General features: G+C 43.9%; 1 protein-coding gene across 5 annotated transcripts; it reads left to right on the top strand.

Annotated features, from left to right (window-relative positions):
- The first annotated feature begins 11,238 nt into the window (after positions 1 to 11,238).
- Positions 11,239 to 15,234, top strand: LOC144295212 (membrane-spanning 4-domains subfamily A member 4A-like). 5 transcript variants are annotated; one of them, XM_077867644.1, is made up of 7 exons: positions 11,243 to 11,452; positions 11,922 to 12,084; positions 12,515 to 12,643; positions 12,861 to 12,917; positions 13,291 to 13,422; positions 14,203 to 14,301; positions 14,972 to 15,234. In XM_077867644.1, the coding sequence occupies exons 1-7, from the start codon at positions 11,445 to 11,447 to the stop codon at positions 15,053 to 15,055; spliced, it is 672 nt and encodes a 223-aa protein (XP_077723770.1). In that variant the 5' UTR covers positions 11,243 to 11,444; the 3' UTR covers positions 15,056 to 15,234. The 5 variants fall into 5 exon arrangements, 4 of the variants coding, with proteins under 4 accessions (XP_077723773.1, XP_077723770.1, XP_077723771.1 ...); XM_077867645.1 differs by having other exon boundaries at positions 11,244 to 11,452; positions 11,925 to 12,084; XM_077867646.1 differs by having other exon boundaries at positions 11,245 to 11,452; positions 12,861 to 12,902.
- Positions 15,235 to 16,150: the final 916 nt, after the last annotated feature.

Genomic DNA, 16,150 nt, shown 5'->3' with positions numbered 1-16,150 from the left:
CTCGGTCATGCGCCAATAGCCAGAGAGATGATACGTTCCCCTCCAGTGTAACAGAAGGCAAGTGCACTGTATTGGACCCCTCCTGGTAGTCCGGGAGAGCTAAGAATGGCTGATTACCAGGACTAACGTCTATTTTACTCTTGACTCCCCATCTTATAAAAGGAGTACCTTGATAACATAGAATTAATGAGTGGGGACAATGAATTCTTGATCAGTTTCAATACGCTATATTGACACGGGTCGGGTGTATATTATAATGTTACTTAAGGAAAAGAATTGGGAAGGCAGTTTAGTGTTATAGTGACCAAGGATACTGCTCATCAACCTCAGAGCAAAGCTCTCTTCTGAAATTTGAATGAACAGCTGGAAACATCTGTTATGCAAAATGTTTTTCTTCTTACTTTTGCAGAGAGATTTTCATGGTTGGGAGAGGATCTTGTTTTCAACTCCAAGAGGAGTAAAATATAACATGGCCTCCCTAGAACATCAGGAAAGATAAGACCGGAGACAAATGACAGGTCATTGCCAGCCATGATTTCCTCTCTCAGGTTCATTGGGCATTCTTTACCTATAGATTCTTCTCCAGAAGAATAATTGGGGACTTTGAGAAGATTGTAAAGGATTATGGTGTTGATGAGGCCAAAATGGAGTTCTAAAGGATCAACAGAGAATTCCTAAGACAATGTAACTTCCATAAGGAATATTCCCTATATTATTTTCACATCATGATTCTTTTGTGGACAAGTTAGTTTCTGATTCTCAGAATGTGAATTTTTCTATTACTGATATTTTCCCTCACATAACCCATTACTGACTCCTTGGACAACTGGTAGACAAAGGGAAGAAAATATGTGTCAGGCTTTGGGGAATCAAGATTTGTAGGTTGTGATAAAGGTCTGAATGTTTCAAAATAAAAGATAAAAGGCTATCTCAGAGAGAGTCCACATCTTAACCCATCTTAACACCTTATCTGGAGGAAGTAGAGACTAGAGGGTGCCTGTGAGTGTGTTGAATAATTATTTCTTTACACAACAGAGAAACTCTGTTTTGAAGAAAAAAATCTAGCACAAATGGGAAAAATATCCAGCTACCTCAATGTATAGTACCCCAAGGAACCCAGTGTAATGCTTCCAGGGAAAGCTCTGTGATGGAACCTAACACTGATGCCTTACAGAGCTATCGTCCTATGGCCCTGGTGAAATGGAGTGATATTTATGGGCCAAGGCATGAATCCCTCTCCTGCTGTCCTACACATAGGGCAAATCTTCTCCATGTACTTGTGTTAGAAAATAAGTTTGGTCCCGGGTCAATTTCCAGGTCTTATCCAAATTCTCTCTTTTGAGCTACGGTTTTGAAATTTTGTACGACACGGGATACATTTTAGGAAGAGATTATTTCTTTAATTGAGGATTAATTAAGAAAGCTAACCCCTTTCTGAAACATTTCCAATTTTGTAGAGAGCACTAATGTTACTATCTTGCTGCAGATTTAATATTGCAAGTTTAAAGCTGCAAAGAATTCTTCTAGACTGTGTTTTTAAAAAGATCTCAGTTATTTATTTCCTATTACCATTAAGCCTTTTCCATAAAAATAATAGAAAACTGGCCAAGATACTTGCCTCATAGTTGTTAGGTAACCAATATAAGCATTGCAGGGATCATCCTGAGACAAGTATGAATCTCAGGGGTGCTTACGTTGGTTAGCTAATGTGCAGCTTTCCCTTTCACGGTCTTCCGAAGTACAAAAATGGTTAGTTTGGAATTCTTATGCTGATTTAAGATATTTCATCTAAGATGGAGGCCAAATTCAAGAATTAGTTTCTCTATATTTTCAATACTCTTGTTGTAGAAGAAGATTGTTCTAATAATTGTGTTTGGCAATTGTGGAATTACTGCAAGAGAATGAAAAGAATATGAACTTGACATTTAGAAACCTCTGGTCAAGTTCTACAAAAGGGAACAGTGAAATCATATCTTACACACTTCAATGTTGAATTGTGAGGAGTTCTAAATACTAAAATCAAGGCAATTTGAAGGCTGCAAATAGGGGTGTTTTCAGGAGAGAATGATGATGACCTGGTACAGAAAAGTACATTTTCTTCAATTTTTTTTTTGAGAATACAAACATAAAGGAAGAATTAAAAAAAAAAAAACCACTGAGCACACGTTTGGACGTGTAGCAGCTTTCCAGCAAGGGTAGGAGGAAAGGCAGAGTATAGGATACAACTGGTCTCACCTGCCAGGACAGCAACCTGCCAGATATCCTGAGGGAACAGTAGGTAACAAAGAGGATTAACTTCAAACAGAATGTATAGGCTTACAGTTTTATCAGTATAAGGAAGGAAAAATTCTTCCTCTACACTTTGGGTTCTTCCAGCTAGACTAAGAATGCACATGAGACAGATCAACAGGAGGGAAAAGGTCCAGAGTTTTACCGCGTGTACATGAAGGCCCCATAATAAAATTGAGTCTCAAAGAAAAGACCAAGGCAGGCAGTTTTTAGACTTTTTAGACCAACAGACAATAAATCTGTGAGGAATTGGCAGGACAAAGAAAACTTAACTTTGCGAGCTTCAATTAGTAAGGAATTCTAAACAGAATTTGGGCTGGGGTAGTAAATTAGTAAAAAGTAACAAGTTTTGTTTATACCACCCTCTTGGCTCCAAATTGTCTATCTCTGGTGATAAAGACATCTCGTCCTTCCTGGTATGAGAGGGTGCCTTTCACATGGGAGATTTATTTCCTGCTTTCAGGTGCAACTGAGAGGTGTCTGGTGAGGTACCCCTCTTGAACACACTCTTAAGTAACTTTTGTTTAAAATAATATGTTGGGGCACTTGGGTGGCACAGTTGGTTAAAGCATCCAACTCTTGATTTCAGCTCAGGTCATAATCTCAGGGTCATGAGATTGAGCCCCACGTTGGGCTCTGTGCTGGGCATGGGGCCTACTTGTGATTCTCTCTCTACTTCTCCCCTCCCCTTACCATTGTGCCTCTCTAAATAAGTAAATAAATAAATATGTAAATAAAACAATATGTCAGAGTGGTGTATTTGGGGCGGCCTACCCTTGGTCCCTATACTAGCTGCGAGGTGGTGCACAGTAGATAAACTCACTGACGAGTGGTATACACTAGGTGAAGATGCTTATCATGGTGGTAAGGACATTGGCAGAACAGTTGTTTTTGCCTTAGCTGGCAAGCAACAGTCTTAAGAACTGACAGTCTTTGTTTATCAATCAGATTAATGGGAACTGTAGGGGTTCAGAACTAGTTCCCTCAAGACGTCCACTCTGGCATGCAGACTCTTTGAAGCTGAAAACAAGTAAGGCTCAAACCACTAAGGAAGTAACTTTGACTTATTCTTAACTGCCTAAAAATATTTAGCTAGAGAGCTGCTCCAGGAAGAGAGCTCCCAGCGCAGACAGCTGCGGTGTAAGTGTGCCATGGGCAGGGCTGGTAGGCACAGAGAAATTTAGCAGCCTGTTTGTTGAAATCCCTCTATGTCTCATTGCTTCAGTGTGGCCCAGCAAACTTTTTTTTTTTTTTTTTTTTTTAACCAAACATTTACTCCTCATCCTCCTGTGAATGCCTTTCCTTACCTTTGGAGCTGAGACTCCATACCCCTCTCCTAAAGTTTAGAATGGTATATGTACTTCATTCTGTCTGACTGTCTTTGGAGTTTCCATGTGTCTGTGGATTTCCTGTACATATGTAATTACATTTGATTTTCTCCTATTAATCTGTGTCACATCAATTTAATTTGTAGACCAGCGAGAAGAATCTTGGAGGGTAGAGAAAAGTTTTCCTCCCAACAGGGCTTTGTAGTTGCATGTTTTGTTTCCTTCCTTTCAACATGAATGGAGAACTTTTCCTACCACATTTGGGAAAAACTGCCACTTATCTAGTTGACAAACGAGCTACATTATTTACTTCTTAATCCTGCCATTTTTTCACTAGATCCTTGGAATACAGAGATTTATTTAGCGCAGTTCCCTAAAACCCATAGACCTTGCTGCTTTCCTAAACAACTTCTGCCATTTAGGCCCCTGAACAACCTTAACAACTCTATCCCTGTCAGGTCTTATTAGGCCAAGATATTCTTTGTAACTGGGATATCACCATTTTCCATGGTTCAGATGGATTTCCTTCAGATGTATGTCTTCCTTCTGACATTGGATTTCCCAGCTCTAGAGTTTATATTGCTTATATCAGTTTTGTCTGATCTACCAGAAAAGTCCTTATTATATTATGCCTTGCAAGAAATACTGATGCAGACTATTGAAGCCTTAAGTTACCATGATCCTAAAAACCAGCCCACCACCAACAAAATCTGATTCCTTCAGTAACCCCAAACAAGAAGCCACATCTGGTTGTAATGAATTGTACAGGATCTGAAACAAAGAAGGTTGAACATATGTCAGATAAGACTGTTTAATAGCCCTGACCACTGGCAAAGACACTTCATGGATAAAACAGCTCTTGTTCAGGATCGCATAGCTGCTCTGAATAGGATTATCTCTTGGATTTTGATAAATGATTTCCAGCCAGAAAATTATTCTTGCTTCCCATTTCTTCAGATTCTATTTATTTCATAGTGGTAGAGCTTTCTCTACTTCCATTGCCAGTCCTGTATGTGAAAAGTTTGCTTTCACTTGGGAAAAGCAAAACTCCATGTAGCCAGCCATACCTCAGGGCATCTGCACATACTTCTCAGGTTATAAATCAAGAACTATAATTCAAGGTAAATTCTACTCTTTTTCAATGTATGGATGATTTAATCCTTTGCTCATCCCCTAGAAAATTGTCACTAGAAGATTCTCTTCATCTTTTGATGAAGATTCTCTCCATCAAAAACTTACTCTGATTCCAAATAGACACCTTTTCTAATATTAGGCTTATTTGGGGCATGGCATCTTTAAGACAATCAGATATCAACAGACCATATTCTCAACAAATTCCAGGAAAGCGGATAGTTTTAGGATGGTGGCAGGATGTTGTCATCTGTAGGTTCCACATTTCTCTGAAATAGCCTCGAGTATTCCCTGAGCAAAATTGAGGTACTCGAACTTTTACCCTAAGACTGCCTTCCTGATGCTACCTCTCTGCCTAAAGGAATAGACTTCCCTTGCTAAGCCACCACTCTGTGGCTTCAGGACTATTGTAATGGTGAATAAAATACTTAGAATTTTCCTTGTTGCTAAATAGAAATAGACTTCTCTCTTCCCCACTCCCACCTCTTTTTAAAAGCATGCCCTCGAGAAACCTAGTGTTTGTGAATCCTTCCCATATTCCTTTGATATGTATGTAAAAGGTTTTTGGCTAAGTAGATCTCTTGCCAGCATTACAACTCAGGAATATTTTTTTAAGAGCTCAGAGCTGTCTCTTTGAAATGTAAACAATAGGAAAACCTCCATCTTCCCTTGTCACTGTGGAAGTTTGGCTTAGTAACTTGCTCCAAACTGTAACCATCTGCTTATCATAGAGATCCCAGATGTTTTATTATTCCTTCACACAAAGACGACTAGCACAGATGGCTATTCCCATGGCTAGATAAATTTAGGCTGAAATATAAAAGGACGAATGTGCTATCAAGTGGTCTGCCTTGAAGTCAATTGCCATTATACTTGGGAACATGTATCTAAAGGATTTTATCTGTTTAGCTGTCTAAAAATCTCTTTTCTGGATTAGCTATGACTTGTTGGGGAAATACAATTGAAAACATAGTCAATCGGAGAAAGACAAACATTATATGGTCTCATTCATTTGGGGAATATAAAAAATAGTGACAGGGAATAAAGGGGAAAGGAGAGAAAATGAGTTGGAAATATCAGAAAGGGAGACAGAACATGAGAGACTCCTAACTCTGGGAAATGAACTAGGGGTAGTGGAAGGGGAGGTGGGCAGGGGGTGGGGGTGACTGGGTGACGGGCACTGAGGGGGGCACTTGACGGGATGAGCACTGGGTGTTATGCTAGATGTTGGTGAATTGAACACCAATAAAAAATAAATTTACAAAAAAAAGAAAGAAAGAAGAAAGAAAGAAAGAAAGAAAGAAAGAAAGAAAGAAAGAAAGAAAGAAAACATAATCTGCTCCCAACCCAGAAAATCTCTCCACAAAGGAAAAAGAGAAACAAACCATTCCATCATTGAATAAGCATTAAACCAGAAGGTGATGTGATTAATAAATTTCCCCTGAATTCCTGTCAATCACATAAGTCATGTCACATTCCCATGACAGTGTAGGCCCTACAACAATGTTTACATCTTCCCAAATAATGTTTCTCAGATACAAGATACAAAGACAGACACAGCCATCATCTTGTCCATCAGGAGGCAGTTTTGCAACCTAGCGAGAGCTGCCTAGTGGAGCTGGATCTTACCACCACAGAAATTGGGAGATAGGGGCACTGTCTTGATGACTCTATCTCAAAGAAAGGGTCCCAGGTCCTTGAGAAGGGCGTTCCTGAGTCTTAAAATTGTCAAGAGACATATTAAGCTCTCCTTTCTTTATTTTTTTTAAGATTTTATTTATTTATTTGAGAGAGAGAGAGAGGGAAGGAGAGGGAGAGGTAGCATGAGGGGGTGAGGGTAGGGGCAGAGGGACAGGGAGAAGTAGACTCCCCACTGAGCAGGGATGGGTGGCTGGACCTCAGGACCCCAGGATCATGACCTGAGCCAAAGGCAGAGTCTTAACTGTCTGAGCCGCCCAGGTGCCCCTGGGTTAAGCTTTCCAAGATGATGCTAGAAGACTGGGTACAGTGACCAGAGGAGATCCTGCAAGACCAGCCAAGAAGGTCCTTGGTTTCTTGAAGGATCGAAATCAAATGTGAGCCAGCAGGAAGTGAGAGCAGAGTTTACGGAGAACGTAGAAAAAGCAGATATAGACGGAGCCTCTGGGAGACTTGGAAGGAAAAGGAGAACGAGGTTCAGGGTCTGAGGGTTTTACTGAGGATGGAGGTCTGGTGTACGTGTCCTCTCAGGCATCCAGGAACTGGTTAGAACAAAGGTGAGGGGCCAGGTCATCCCACAGAGCCCAGGGGTCTTGGCGTCGAGATGTCCGGTGCCAGTGGTCTGGGACACGTATGACGGCTTTGTCCGATCATTCTCACCTGATCTTTCCTTAGATGATCCAATCTAGGGAAATCATCAGCTCCTTGTCCCTTACAAGAAGGAACCCACGTTAGTTACATTGTGAGGCGTGTATAGAGTGGGCTGGAGGTGCAGGTCCTGGCAGGAATAGAAGCAGGAAAAGGAGCAAAAAGTAGATTTTTATCGAGTCCTTTAGTTTTCCTGTCTCAAAAAGACATACCTACCTTTCAGTGAGGCAGAGGAAGAACTTACTAGTTTTCTAAAGTAAATATTCCAAGAAAGGGAGGGCGAGGGAAGTCTTTTCTCTCATTTTCAACGGGGCGAATTAATCCTTCTATTTTTAGCTTGTATTTGCTTTAACAGATGTGCTTGGCATCCTGGCTTATGCTTATTCAAAGTAACATTGAAACACGCGTGAAGGGGAGTGGGAGGCACGGGCTTCCAGTTCTGGCCGAGTCACGGGAGTAGAAGGCACAGCGTCAGGAGTATGGTCAATGGGGTGTGAGGAGCACGGATAGTGACAGGCTAGCTACGCTTGGGCAGGCCACTCCCAACATGAACCACAATGGCACACTGATTATTTTGAATCAAAACAACCTGGTAAACAGTTGTCGCCAAGACACTCAGACCCTCCTCGCCCTCTGGAAGCAGGAAACAAATCTCCCGTATGGAAAAATACCCTCCCTGTCCTAAGAAGTGAAGAGACACATGAGAAAACTGTAGAAATAAACCCTGTTACATTTTACTAATCTACTATCTCAGCCCAAATTCTGCTTAGAATTCCTTACTCATTAAAGCTCCTAAATACTTTTCTTTCTCCTGTAAATTCCTGGATTTATGGAATGGATAACCAAATGGATAACCTCCTGGTCTAAATATATAAAAACTGCCTGCCTTGGTCATTGCTTTGGGCCTCAATTTCGTTGTTGGACCTCTTGCACCCATGATGAAACTGTTTTTTTTCCCCTCCTGTTCATCTATGTCATGTAAATTGAATTCCTAGCCCAGCTTTGAAGGTCAGAGGAAGAATTCTCCTTCCTCTGCAACAGGCAGATGTGTCTCATCACTACGCTCTACTCCTGAAGGTAATACTACATTGTGTGTCAACTTTACCTCGACTTTTTAAAAAGGGCAAAATTTGGGGCTATTGTAGATTTGGCAATACAACTGCAAAGAGATTTGGCAGCATTAAAAAAGAAGTAGAACTGCTTTCTATCTTTTCCACATTTTGTGAAAAGGTTCCTGACTTGACCAGATTCAAAATGTTCTTCATTATCAAAAATCTTCTCTTGAAACAGATACTTGTCTCAGAAAACACATGTTCAGCTATTAGAAACCACTAATCAGTTTTTAAGAGAAGTGGTACAGTTTTGTGATAAAAAGGCAAGAACAGAGAAAGAGTGAGCAGACATGATGGGAACGGGATGGTGGTTCTGATGTGGGTCTGATGCGGAGTCACTGAGCGCAATGGTCAAGAAAGGATTCTTGAGACAGTTTTGGTGCAAAAAGATGCCTTTATTATAGCACAAGGACAGGACCCGTGGGCAGAAAGAGGGGCACTGGAACTGTGAGGTGTAACTGATTATATTATATATATATATATTTATATAAATATTATATATATTTTTATGCTGGGAGGGAGTAAGATAACAGAAGTCTCTAAAGGAATTTCCCGATGTTAAAGAAGACTCCAGGGTCCCCTGGAGGTCTGGCTGTTGTCAAGATAAGGTTTTGTGGTTTTGTTTGTTAGGTCTCTAGCAGAGCATTAACATTAGGGCCGCTGTGAGTTCCTTGAGGAATGGTCACAGTCCGTGTGTCTCAGGTATTTATCAGTGGGCCACAAGTTGTAAGGAAATTTAATTTTACCTGCATTTCTCTTGCCTTGGTTCTCCTCATCGGGATGACTCCCCACCCACCTTGTTCTGAGTGGGACTTGGGAAAGACAGACCAAAGCTGCCTGACAGGGAGCACAAGGTATAAGAAATTAGTTGAGGATCCCATTACCCGGTTATTGTTAGTGATCCTGCTTCAGGATTCACCTCTAAAACAAGAGGAGGTGATAGGTTTGGCTTTTTCTGGGTAGCCTTCTGCCTCCATGACCTCCCGAGAAGATTTTTATTTACTCAAAATCACCTACTACTGAAGAACTATATGTGTAGGGGATCCCTGGGTGGCTCAGCGGTTGAGCGTCTGCCTTCTGCCCAGGCCATGACCCCGGGGTCCCGGGATCGAGTCCCTCGTCGGGCTCCCTGCATGGAGCCTACTTCTCCCTCTGCCTCTCTCTCTATCTCTCAAATTAATTAATTAATTTTTTTTAAAAAAAAGAGCTGTCAAAAAAAAAAAAAAAAAGAGCTGTCTGTGTAGCAGAGAACTGTGACCAAGTGGATAGGAAGTCCCAACAGAACAGTGTGTAAGAATTAAGATACTTTCTAGAAATAACAGGGGAAGCCTGGCAGATCATTACTCACATGGCTTCTTTATATGACAATAAGGGGACATACTACTAATTCTAAATACTACCGAGTAGAAAGGAATGTTTTGGCACATGACCGACCCCTAAGTGGAAGCAAATTTTTGAGCTTCAGATTTTGTGACTTAGCCTGTCACTATGGGTAAAGGCATGGAGCCTCCAGAGTTGCCCTCAGAGGACAGTTCTTATGCACTGGTTTAGTGTCAGCCCTGACAGTTCTTTGCTTTTGGTAACGCAAGTGTCTGACACCTTAAGCTTTGATTTTGAGAGACATTCATTTCAAGGAGGCAACCACCTCCAAGAGAGCCATCTAGAATAAACACACTGCCAGCCACGTGGTGAAGAGCCAGGCTATCTCTGCCACCGATTCCTTAGGGGTAGAGCTCTGTCTTGGTTTCCCTCACTGATCATTTGGGCCACTTGCTTTTTTCTCTTCCTAGTATTCTAAATTCCTGCTCTTTTATATTCACCAGTAAAGAGTCCCCCAAACCCTAGGTCCTCACCCTCGTTTCCAATAAAAACAGACCCCTAGGCCCCTGCTCTCTCCTTCTCTCCCACCCTTGACCTTGCTGCGTGACCCCAGTGTGCTGTGTAATTTCCAGGTCTTTCCTAATGATTGCTGCTGCAGGGCATATCGCAGTCCTGATAACCACAAGGGTTGGTCCAGCCCTAACACTGGTTTGGAAAGGTGGGAGGTTCACTGGGCCCAGGTGAGTGTCCCCAGGGATTTGTAGGTGATTGCCCTATTGTAGTTGGGCTGAGACTGCACAAAACCCTGGGACTGCATGGTGATAACAAGATTCACACTGAGGTGGAGGCATTTGTCAATATTAGACTCAGAACAACACACCTTGCCTGAGAAAGTTGGGTTCTTATGGGATTGCTCTGTGGGCTATAGCCTAGAAACAAAAATGCCCCCCACGGCACCTTATCATATTGGGAAGGACTTGCTAGCCCACATGAGGACAGTAGAAAGAGCACTTCCTCAGGGGAGGGGATACCACTGGAAATCAGCCTACATGGACCACGTGGCTTTAGGAGAATCGACTAAGTATTTAATCCAACACATAGCCATCATCATCTTTGGACTTTCATATAGGAGATACTGCTGGATATTGGTGTAAAGTTGATGTATTTGAGAATCAGTGTGCCAGCCTGTAAGACGACCAACTAAGGGGCAGAAGGGATGAATTTGTGAGAGATTCAACCTGCGTAAATGACCACTCTTCTTCACAGGCACGTATGCCATGGATAACTAGGAAATACTCCTTTGTGGGCATCTGGCTAGAATTGACAGAATTGGGCAGAAGGACACCACCACTCTTATTTAGTGAGGTATAAGTGTACCATGGGCTACGAGTCCAGAAAAGTCACATAGATTATGCTAAAAATTTCCTCTACAACTAGAAAGTTTAATATGGAAAGTGTATCGCATAGTTTAACATGGTATGTAATCAAGCCAACTTCCTTGGTCATATAAGATAACATAAAATAGCATTAATTTAAAAAAGGGCTTCAGCGAAGCTTTGATTTATAAAAATTCATAAAATCAGGATAGTGTGGGCCCAGATAGGTGAGGGTCTGGCACTCACAGACTGTGGGGAGGAGCCGGTGTTGAGAACATGTGTGCACTTTGGTACAGTCTATAGTGTGTGAGAAGTGGAGTTAGGTTATTATCTTCAGGATATGTTACCAAGATTAAGAACATCACAGATACTCATTTGGCAAGTTGAATGAGATAAGTCACAGGAAACAAATGGCCAACCCAGGACACTGGAGAATGTTTTCTTCACACACTGTACATCAGAGCAGACCATCGTCTTTGAATATCGTAAATTAGAGACCACATGCCAGAAGGGAAAATAACCCACTTGCGTGTACTAAGGAGATGCAAAGGTAGGAAGAAACCTTTTCTCATCTTAGCCCCATGCTTTGACTCTGAGAAAGAATCTAGGTGGGAGGCATACAAGTGCCCAGACTCTGGGGCTCTCTGTAGGTTGAGTTAGAGGAAATTTGTGAATGGAAAAATCTTGCTTGAAATTTTACTACAAATGGGAATTGCTTTTGCTTTGGGAAGATGAGGGACAAAGGTAAATATTGGGTTTCAATCTGACAGGGCTAGACTCTCTAAGATCAATAACTGTGTACACATTGCTGAGGACAGGCAGCTTTAATTCAGTCTAGATTGATCTGCTTGGCTAGGTATGGGAAAAGTCTGGATTATGCCCTAATCAAAACATGGAAGTAAAATATGATACATTTCCCAAGGATACAAAATTCGCTGCACTGGATTTTGCTATTGAACAAGGGAGACATTTCAATGTGGATCTATGCTGACAAGTGTTTTCTTTCCTGGTGTCGACAGCAGCAAAGGGACATTTGAGGCAGAGACAGCCCGGGACTACACAATAAATCTTCCTGAGAGTGAGCATATACCCCAACTGCGTGAACCAAGTACCTGGGTCTTGCCCTCCCAGCAGCAGAAGAGTCTGTTGCTCTTCCTGAAGGGTCAGCCCCAGGTCCTAGGGGTGAGTGGGCCCAAGATCAGAGCACAGTCTGTGGGGAGAGGAACCATTCCTGAGATGAGACTAGGATTTCCTCATGACACCCCAATTCTCTAGATCATTGACTATGGTTGTGGACTAAATGGAGCCATCCCGAACTAAACTAACCTTACAGATTCAGGAAATGCAAAGACATGTTGTGAAGCTGTCCACCACTGGAATAAAAAAGAATTATCTCTACTTAGGTAGAAGTTACATGAAAAAAATTGTTTTAGACGAATGTCAATGTCCTACATTGGACAAGGAAAAAGACGTAATCAGTAGACTGTTATTTTCCTGGGAGATCTTCTCAAGCTTGGGGTCTTGGAGGTGGGAAAGAAGTCAATGTGCCCTGGTCTACGAGAGAACCTTCCTCCTGAGAAGCTGCCCCACAATGATGTCTTTCACCCTCCAGGTGGCTGAGATCCTGATTGGGCTGGTAATGCTGTGCCTGGGCGTGACAATCAGTCCTTTTCCACGTGACTATGAAGGTGGACACTCCATGACCACTAAAACGGGCTATCACCTGTGGGGATCCCTCTCTGTGAGTATTCGTGGTTGTTTCAGTGTTGGCAGTTTTTCAGGTGTCTGTGATACTTCATCCTTCTCTCTCGAAAAGCCATGCACTGCTGTTTAGGTCCTAAGCTCGGGTGGACGGTGTGGACCATTTTGGCAGGGGAGTGGGGGAAGCCAGGAGGACGCTGGAAGGATGGAAGTGCAGGTGCAAGCCCTGAGTGGGCCGTCTCTCTCTCCTTGGTCAGTTCTTCATATCTGGAGTGGTGTCCATCGCCGCTGGAAGAAAGGTAACTAAGTGTCTGGTAAGTGTGTCGTTCTGGAGGCTCAGATAGGTCTAGTGGAACAAGGAGTTGCTCAGCTACGAGGCTGAGGCGCAAAGGACCTGCCGGTTGTCTGAGGAAGGGCCTGTTGGAGGGCGTCCTTAGAAGCACGGCGCTTGGGAAGGGTGCAGGGCTTAGCCCTGTGTCTGCGTGTTGCATGCTCAGCGTGCTCCCTGTGCTACAGCCAAAGCCTCAACTACGCCAGGTCCCCCCCTTCTTTGTCAGACTGGAGAAGACCCCAAGTAAATTCCCAAATTCAACTCGGAGGACCTGAATGTGCCCCTCACTGGCGAGGCTCACCCGGGAGGAAGACAAGAAGAAGAGTCTACAACAACTTCCCTCCCTCCCTCTTCAGATCCAAGGCAGCCTGGGGATGAACGCGCTCAGTGCTACCGTAGCAGGCATTGGCACAAGTATGATAATTGCTGAAGAAATATCCATGTATGAAAGCGCCATGTGGAGGTCTCCCTATGAAACTGTATTTACGGTGAGTACGGCCTGGTCCCGTAGCGGAAACCCTTACACTGGTTTTGTCTGAACTTCCCTCTGTAAACTCTCAGCGTGGACCTGAGCGCACCCGTGGGTCATGTAGATGCTGGACACCATCCTGAAGTGAAGGGATCTAGGCCTTTGCGTCTTTCCAGGAGCCCTGAGCAAAAAAGTTAGCTTTTTGATACGATTCATGTCTGAAGGCCCCAATGTGTGGTAGGTGAGCGGGAAATTCCCTAAGAGCTCAGTTCTCTGAGGGGCACTTGTCTCATGATTTTAAAAGCTACCTGAGAAGAAACAGGTGGGCCTGGCCCTCCGGGGGCCCCAGGTGAGGGACTCTGGACGCCAGCTGGAGAGACCGGGCGCGGGCGTGCGCTCGCTCAGGAGGCCCGACCACTGGGGAGAGGTCAGAGGGTCAGGGGGCTAAGCCCCAAGGGAGATGGGCCAAGCCGGGGGGCCGCACGGTCCTGGCAGGTGGGGAGCAGCTGGGCAAACAAGCAACAAAGGTCAGCGTGGCCGCACCAGGCTCACCTGACACTCCGGGGCCTGTGCCTAGAGGGGGAGAATTCCAGTAACCCACTTTCCAGCTGTTTATTTAGTATATTCAGATTGGGAGAAAATTCAGGACTCCCTGCGAGGTGGAGAGGGGCTCGTGTTGGTGACTAGATGAACTGGCGCCAGGTGTGAGCTTGGCCACAGCCTCCACCCCGTGGTTTGCTCTGACAGCACCTGCGTGGCTGTCCTCCACGACGTGTGGCCATCCGCATCTGTTTCGCAGGGGCTGCTGACGGGGATGCTGCTCCTCTCCCTGGGGGGGGGCTGCACCGCCTTGGCCCTCGCCGTCTCTGCCTGCAGGGCCGCCTGCTCCGTCAGCAAGGTGAGCGCGCTGCCTCCCTAGGTTGTCGTTCTTGTTTGGTTTCTCCCTCTCTCTGCCTGTGTGTGTCTGTGTGTCTGTGTATGTATGTGTGTGTGCGTGTGTGTCCTCTATTCTTTTTTGGGACAGATTAGGAAGAGAAAGGGCAAAATGCTGTTTCATATATAAATCTTCTTTTTTAAGATTGATTATCTATTTATTTATTCATTCATTCATTCATTCATTCATTCATAAGAGACACAGAGAGAGGCAGAGGCAGAAGGAGGGAAGCAGAGGGAGAAGCAGGCTCCCTGCGGAGCCAATGGGGGACTCGATCCCGGGACCCCGCGGTCATGCACTGAGTGCTCCACCACTGAGCCACCAGGCCCCCCTCACATATGAATCTTCATCTTTGAAGGAGGTGGCACAGGTGGAGATGGAGGGAAATGGCCAACCACACTCGGCCAAAGAACTGTCCCTAGACACTGCAGAGTCCCTTTGTCTGGTAGGAAGGTCATTTCTGTCACTGATGAAGAGGTGTGAGGAAAGGAGAGTTAAAGCAAGACCCACCAGGTACCAGGTATCAGGCCTCAGAAAGAAGGCGCTGAGAGAAATCTCGCTCCTCAGAGTGTGGGATGGCACCCCCGCGCCCCACCGCGGACTACAAGAATCTAATGCTCTGGTCTCTCCACAGGTGGTGGTTTTCTTACCAAACGATGACGGCAGCCTCTCAGAAGTGTCTTCGGAACACGTGTACGATGAGGTCACATTCCAGTAGACCCCGGTGGTTGGGTATTTCCAGTCGGTTTGACCTGTGTGTTCTCCCTCGTTGGGCTGTTGACCACACACGGCTAACCCTGCGAGGGCACGCCCGTCTGACTGTCCTTAGGTTCCTATACTTGTGGTTCGTCTGTGACAAAACACAGAATATTAAAGACTTCTTTGATTTGCTGATGAGATTACTGGTTTGATTCCCCATCATACCATTTACCGACTTTTCAAGGAGTCATGAAACCGTCATTTTAAGGTCCCCAAGTGTGCGTAAATAGGAATAGGTTGTCCGGTTCGGATTTTCGTGGTCAGTCTGTGTTGTGCCCAAACTTTCACAGGAGAGAAAGAAATCCGCGCCAGTTAGTTCTCATTCCTCATTTTTTGGTTCTTCCTCTCTGACTGAAGATACAGGACGTTTCTACTACAATGAATTCTTTAGTCGGCGTCAAGCAAGGCATCACCTGTATTTTCTTCCTGGGTTCCTCGACACTCATACAGAGGCATTTTGGTATTCAGAATAACAGCCCCACAAAGCCATTTAGACCCCGATTCCTAGAACCACTGAACATATTACATGGCAAACGGGAGTCAGACATTGCAAAAAGAATGAAGACGGCTAATCCTGGGTTGTCTCTCAGGCCCAATATAATCACATGGGTTCTTAAAAGTAGAGAACTTTTCCTGGTTGTGGTCATGAAGGTGATGTGACCATGAAAGAAGCGTCGGAGATGAGATGTGAAAGAGGCCTGATCCACCATTCCTGACTTCAAAAGGACTGGAGCCAGGGAATGTGATTATATTGGGCTCAAGACAATTCAAGAGAATCTTCCTATTTTATTTTATTTTATTTTATTTTATTTTATTTTATTTTATTTATTTTATTTTATTTTATTTTTATTATTATTATTTTTTTTTTTAGAGAGAGAAAGTGGGAGGTGAGGAGGGTGGAAAAAAGAGAGAGAGAGAATTATAAGCAGGCTCCATGCCCAGTTTGTAGCCCAACATGGGGCTCGATCTCACAACTCTGAGATCATGACCTACACCAAAATCTAGAATCAGATGCTTAACTGACTGAGCCACCCCGGTGCGCCTTCCCTATTTT

The sequence above is a fragment of the Canis aureus genome, chromosome 23 (genome assembly GCF_053574225.1).
Source record: "Canis aureus isolate CA01 chromosome 23, VMU_Caureus_v.1.0, whole genome shotgun sequence".
Taxonomy (NCBI): Eukaryota; Metazoa; Chordata; class Mammalia; order Carnivora; family Canidae; genus Canis; species Canis aureus.
This window is presented reverse-complemented; position numbering and strand designations above follow the sequence as displayed.

What these genes read in the sequence shown, in the direction of transcription:
- LOC144295212 (XM_077867644.1), top strand. An exon ending in GTCAGCCCCAGGTCCTAGGG is followed by an intron (nt 12,085 to 12,514) that starts GTGAGTGGGCCC and finishes TTCACCCTCCAG; the next exon opens with GTGGCTGAGATCCTGATTGG. An exon ending in CCGCCTGCTCCGTCAGCAAG is followed by an intron (nt 14,302 to 14,971) that starts GTGAGCGCGCTG and finishes GTCTCTCCACAG; the next exon opens with GTGGTGGTTTTCTTACCAAA.